Here is a 6,645-nt window from a genome sequence, read left to right on the forward strand (position 1 = left end):
GACATAGATTTATCATATTCCCAGCCTCATGCTAGCTATACTTTCCTCATATCTACTTAACCAAAAGGAATATACCAACCTCTGAGTCCAACTCCTCATTTTAAAGATTAAGAAATGACTTAAAATCCAATAATGCCTTTCAACTTTATATTAAAATTTTTTGTTACTAAAACCTTACTTCCCTAAGCAAAAACTCAATTACAGCTTGGTTAAATACTTACTTAAACTGTTTTTAAAAAGATTTGAGGTTACTAAATAGCACACATTCAGAAATACTTTTCCCAATCTCTCTAAACCTAATTCTAAATAGAAATTATTTAAGAAGAAACTAGAAATTGGAAGAAAAATATCAATCCACCTCAAGTACATATTTCCTGTTGAAATCTGCGTTGAAGAACAAATGGTATACCTGATGCACACTGAACAACCCCACGGTAAAGGGTGGGCTTTATTTATAAGTTTTATTGCTCAGTCATTTGTAACTCAGCTAGAAACACCTATCTAAGCACATTAAATGAGAAAAAGGAAGCTTTCTGTTTTATGAATGGAAAATGAGCTTTGGAATTAAGACATGGATTCAAATCTCAGCTCCTCCATGTCTCCAAGCCCCCACTTTCTTATATTAAGAACTCAGTGAGGTAAGCATGGTGGTACAAACTGGCACAAATTATATCATCAATGGCTGTTTTTGTTTTTTTGTTTTTAATGATCAAGAAAAGACTTTGAAGGATATTTCAGTTTGTTATAATAAAAAAAAGCTTAAGTAAATGGTAGAATTTATATTTAGAGATATAAGAATCAAAGTAATCCACAAGAAAGAACAGCCAATAAGGAACTTTTTCTTACTTCATGAGGCCACATGGTCAATATTTTACTTTTCATTGTGTATCTGCTTCATTCTTTTTCTGCAGACAAAATTTCTCTGCATCTACGTGTATAACTTAGAAAATATCCACTCTAAACCTGGAACTTTCACTTCCCAGCTTCAGCACCAGTACCATTTACAAATGACCAATATCTCTAGGTCCTTATTTCAAAGTCTTAGGGTAGAAAGCCTGATTGGCTCAGGTCCCCATTCTTGATCCCATCCGTCACCTGGGAGTGATGTCACACAGGTCACACATATGGCCATAAGGTCCCACACTATGGAAGGAAGATGGGCTGGGCACAAACCTAAAAAGTGTCTACTACAATGTTATTTTACAAAAACTTACCTTCCAAAAGTTCCTGTAGTGAAGGAATAACCTCTCAATTATTCCATGGTATGATCATTAACACATGGTATGATTATAAAACATCTAAAATGATTATAATGTTATGAGACTATATTTTCATCCCACTGCCATCTTTTTTGTAAGAGACAGTGCCTGGCTTTAGCATCTTCTTTTGTACAAACATTCTGCCTTTTCTGGAAGATCTTTTAAAATTTATTTGAAATCTAAGACTATCTAAGTCTACTCACCACACCATTTTGTCACTGGAAAGGCAGAAGTGACCTCTCAAGGCAGCCAGGGCAGCATGGGTAGAATACAGATGGAAACCAATGGGAATCTCACACGAACCACAGAATAAAAGGTTGTAAGTGCTGGAGGAAGAAAACAGAATATGGGTAAGAAAGAAAAGCAGAGAACAAATACAAAATAACCAGTCTCTGGAATCATTCCTAAAAACTAGGCTATATAGGAATGAGACTGAAGAAATGTCACATTAAAAAAAGGTTAACTCAGATTTTAATATAATTACACCCTAGATTACAGATACCCTGTGGATTCTGGCCATAAAAGCAGTCATGGATGTACAACTGTCACTTCACTACAGCAATTTATATGAGAAAAGCAGAAAAAGGGCTAACTAATCAGATTAACATTAAACATATAAAACTACACATGACCATATAAATTAGCTACCATTAAACCAATTTCCAGTTGAAGTAAAATAATCAAATTGATTAGGGCTTACTAAGCAATTTATTAATGGAACTCAAGATTTTTCTCTTGCAGATATAACAAAAAATTAACTTAAAAAATTACCTACAATGCAAAAATTACCTAAAAATGCAAAAGAAAGAAAAGAAACTGTATTATCCTAGCAAACCACCTATTTACTTTTCCTTTATCATCTGAAGGATTTCTGGATGAAGAATCAGGAAATGTTGATTTTAGTTCTGACTGTACCAATTGGGTAAGTCACTTAACCTTATATGCTGGGATATAAGACAAATCCAAATATTACAAAGAAATGTTTTAAGAAAAAAATTAACTGTTTCATCATGCATGCAATTGAAAGCAATTTAAAGTAGTTTGGTAAAGGGAAGAATTATTTGTATAAACATAATATACTGTGCAGCAAAAAAGTACTAATGAAGTATAATAATTGCATGGCTAAAAATAAACAGATTCAGGCAGAAGACCTAAACAGACATTTATCCAATAAAGACATAAAGATGGACAACAGACATATGAAAAGATGCTCAGTATTAATTATCAGAGAAATGCAGATCAAAATTACAATGAGGTATCACCATACACCATCAGAATGGCTATCATTAAAAAGCATGAATGATAAATGCTGGAAAGAGTGTGGAGAAAAGGGAACCCTCCTACACTGTTGGTGAGAATGTAATTTGGTGCAGCGACTATGGAAAACAATATGGAGATTCCTTAAAAAACTAAAAGTAGAGTTACCATATATGATCCAGCAATCCCACTCCTGGGCATATATCTGGAGAAAACTCCAATTCAAAAAGATACATGCACCCCAATGTTCCTAGCAGCACTATTTACAATAGCCAAGACATGGAAGCAAACTAAATGTCCATGGACAGATGACTGGATAAAGAAGATGTGATACACACAATGGAATACTACTCACCCATAAAAAAGTAAAATAATGCAATTTGCAACAACATGGATGGAGTTAGAGATTATCATACTAAGTGAAGTACGTTAAATAGAGAAAGACAAACACCATGATATCACTTATGTGTGGAGTCTAAAAAAATGATGCAAATGAACTTACTTACAAAACAGAAACAGACTCAGAGACATAGAAAACAAACTTATGATTACCAAAGGGGAAAGGGGCTGGGGAGGAGGGATAAATTAGGAGTTTGGGAATAGCAGATACAGACCACTATACATAAAACAGATAAACAAGGTCCTACTGTATAGCACAGGGAACTATATTCAATAGCTTATAATAACCTATAATGCAAAAGAATACAAAAAAGAATATACGTATAACTGAATCACTATGCTATACACCAGAAACTAACACAACACTGTAAATCAACTATACTTCAATTAAAAAAAAAAAAAAAAACCCAGATTTGTATCAATGGATACTAAAGAAAACCAAGCAACAAAATATACTCAATTTATTGGTAAATAAAGTCCCACACCACACATGCATATTGTTTTTCTGTGAATATAGTAACCAAAAATCAAGCAATGAAATAAAGTTGCATTAATCTGAATTAATTCCTATGCAGGAATTAAATTATATCAGACAAAGCACAGTACCTACAGACAAATGTCTCACAGAAACTAATATATGGCACAGAGCAAAATGTACAGAAATCCCAAAATTATACTTAGCATGTAATACAAAACAAATATTTTCATGAATATTAGTCTGCTAATGACCCAGGAATGAAGTTTTGCATCATCACACCAGGTAAAGAAATATGACCAGCTGAGTGCTTGCTGAAGACAAAAGGAACACAGAATGGACAGTGGAAGAAGAGTTTTAAATACCAGCTATGACCATGTGAGCAGTTACAGAAACAAGGAATGTAACTTATGAATATCTTTTATTTGTTATGAATATGTTCATATATGTGTGTGTTCATCAGTTTTATTCCCTCTCTTTTCCTTTATCGTATAACATAATATGTAATGACTTTTTATCATCATATTGAAGTATTGGTAACTGTATATCATAGTATTTAAGTTATGAGATATCAAGGAGAAAAGTATCACTTAAGGACTTTACCTTCTTTTCTGGAGGAGGGATTAGTGCATTTTCAGTTGTAAGCAGGACAGTTGTCCATGTTAGCAAGGATTATGACCCTGTTACTGTCTTTATTTGTAGACTAAGGATAGTTTTATGAGATGCATGTGGATGCTAAGTTAACAAGTGATGATTAAATTTATGCATCAGCCTGACTGAGCCAAAGAGTTTCCAGTTATTTGGTCAAACATTATTCTGAATGTGTTTATGAGGGTGTTTTTGAATGAGATTAACAGCTGAATCCATAGACTGAGTAAAGCAGACTGCCCTCCTTATTGTGGGTAGCCCTCAACTACTCAGTTGAAGACTTGAATAGAACAAAAAGGCTGACCTCTCATGAATAAAGGGCAGCTCCTCTTGCCTGACTGCCTTGAGCTGAGACATTGGTCTTTTTTTCTTGCCTTTGGACTTGAAAGGTCAGCTCTTCTTGGGTCTCAAGCCTACTGGCTTTTGGACTGGAATTTACACCTTTGGCTCTCATGGGTCTGTGGACTTGGACTAGAGCTAAACCCTTGGCTCTCCTGTGTCTCCAGCCTGCCAGCTATAGATGCTTCTCACCCCCCATAATCAAGTGAGCCAATTCCTGATAATAAATCTCTTCCTGCTGAGTTCCACGGCTTTCCTTATTCCAAAAATATACAAACACATGGGACTTTCCCTCCAGTGTTTCTTAAACCACATAGATCTGTACTGTCTATTAAGAATGTGAGCCACATAATTTTACAATTTCTATTAGTCTTGCTAAAAAAAGTTAAAAGAAACTGGTGAAATTAGTTTTTATATATTTTATGCTACCCAATATGCAAAAATATCATTTCAACATGTAATCAATATTTTTAACATTTAGTTTTTTGGACCAAGTTTTCAAAATCTGGTGTATATTTTGCACTCAGAATATTTCAATTCAGAATGGCTACAGGGGAGGGTATAGCTCAGCAGTAGAGTGCCAGCTTAGCATGCACGAGGTCCTGGGTTCAATTCCCAGTACCTCCGTTAAAATGAATAAACCTAATAACCACCCCTCCAAAAAATGAAACAAAACAAAACAAACAGAATGGCTATATTCTAAGTGCTCAATAGCTACCATGTGGCTAGTGGTTGCAGTATGGGACAGCTGGGCTCAGGATACATTATCCTCCTTCCTAAGAAGATATTCAGAGAGCTTCTGCCTCTGGCCCCAGATAAACCAATACCAGGCAGGCCACCACTCCCTTCCCTCTCTGTTTCCTTCGGGTGGGAAGAGGACATTCCTGCAAGGGTAGGGGGTATATTTCAGGTGGGAAAGAGGAACTGCAGAACTCTTCCTGGTTACTGAGTAAAGCAACTAAGAATTCCTATATGTACTCTAACCCTAAAACTGAACCAAACCATAGTCAGAATGATTTGTCCTGCTGTTAAAACCAACACTGAATATCAAAGAGCTTTGTACTACTGAATTCACTGAGCACTTTGTTGTCACTTGTAAATTATATTACAGGCAAGATAGAACGTTTACCAGGCAGTATTCAAGTACATAACATTCAACATTTGTCTTTCCCCAGGTTCCCAGGGCTATAGTAGAATGAGTCCTGCCGTAACTTATTACAAATTCCAGGTTAAATGCAAAATTAAAAGTCCTAGTTATGTCAAAAGATTGTAGTTTATAGTAAGTGATTCTCATTATACACCTAAAGGTAATTTTCTCCTTTTTCTCCTGCTAGATACATCTTTCTTAGACTCACTTCACCTGCACTAGCCACTAGGGAGATGTGGCTCTCACAAAGACCTTAAAACCTACAAGCAAATACAACTTCTCCATTTCATTAGTACATCAAGTTTGTACAAGACTCAATCAGATAAAAGGAGCATCCTTCAAATACACTTTATAGACGGAATAAACTTTTCTTCTAGTGCAAGATTGGAAGAAATTTTCTCCTCATGCAATTCGGTTCCAGGCCCCTCAATCTAAGTCAGAAAATGACTATAAAGACCTGATCGGGAATTCTCAGTACGTACCTGCCTTTGAGAGAACCTTCAATGCCAACTAGGAAGGGAGCTTCCAAAACTACGTTATTTGTGACTCCTAGGAAGACAAACACGGGTCAGAATGGCTACCTGTGAGGCACTGAAAGAGAAAACCTCTCCCCTCCAGAGAGACTCATCAGGGCCACAAAAATCATGAAAAGTCGCCTCCACTCCTGGCAAAGGAGTTTATTTCCTTCCAATTTTCATCCCGTTTTCATCCCCAGCCGGTCACCACGTGAGAAAGTTGGCAACACCTCCTCCGCCCGCTACGCCTTCCCCAGACGCCGCGCCCACTCACTGGAGAAGACCACGGCCCCGAGGGACTGCGACAGGTCCCAGGCGAGGTGCACAGTGTCAGCGAGCACGGCGTGGCACTGCGCGCACTGGAACATGGCGCACCTCTCGGGCTGCAGCCACGACGGCAGCCGCGGGCCAGATGGCGGCTCCTCCGGCCCCAGCCCTGCGGGGCCGAGCGGCGAAGACCCCTTCACCACCTGTGTGTCCCACTCCATGGAAGTCGTAAAAGAAGGTTCGTCAACCGCCTTCTTAGCGCCATCACAAAAGTCACCCCGCGGCAGCTGCGCATAGCGGGAACGGTGCCTCCGCGGCCGAGCCGCCATCTTTTTGCAG

At 37.7% G+C, this 6,645-nt stretch overlaps 1 protein-coding gene and 1 long non-coding RNA gene across 3 annotated transcripts in view; one reads left to right on the plus strand and one right to left on the minus strand.

Annotated features, from left to right (window-relative positions):
* Positions 1–4,373, plus strand: part of LOC141577952 (uncharacterized) — an 8,864-nt gene extending 4,491 nt beyond the window's left edge. The window contains exons 3-4 of the long non-coding RNA XR_012507630.1: positions 2,126–2,181; positions 3,676–4,373. This is a non-coding gene — a long non-coding RNA (uncharacterized LOC141577952). The remainder of the gene's footprint in view (positions 1–2,125; positions 2,182–3,675) is intronic.
* The window catches only part of OIP5 (Opa interacting protein 5), a 20,891-nt gene extending 14,256 nt beyond the window's left edge, over positions 1–6,635 (minus strand). For both annotated transcript variants that reach the window (XR_006728367.2, XM_074365919.1), the window contains exons 1-3: positions 6,314–6,635; positions 6,007–6,073; positions 1,463–1,585 (exon numbers count right to left, since the gene is read on the minus strand). Coding sequence is in view for 1 of the 2 variants with exons in the window: in XM_074365919.1 (XP_074222020.1) it covers positions 1,463–1,585; positions 6,007–6,073; positions 6,314–6,635 (512 nt within the window). In the remaining variant the exon portion in view is untranslated. The remainder of the gene's footprint in view (positions 1–1,462; positions 1,586–6,006; positions 6,074–6,313) is intronic.
* Between the last annotated feature and the right edge of the window lie 10 nt (positions 6,636–6,645).

The sequence above is a fragment of the Camelus bactrianus genome, chromosome 6 (genome assembly GCF_048773025.1).
Source record: "Camelus bactrianus isolate YW-2024 breed Bactrian camel chromosome 6, ASM4877302v1, whole genome shotgun sequence".
Classification (NCBI taxonomy): Eukaryota; Metazoa; Chordata; class Mammalia; order Artiodactyla; family Camelidae; genus Camelus; species Camelus bactrianus.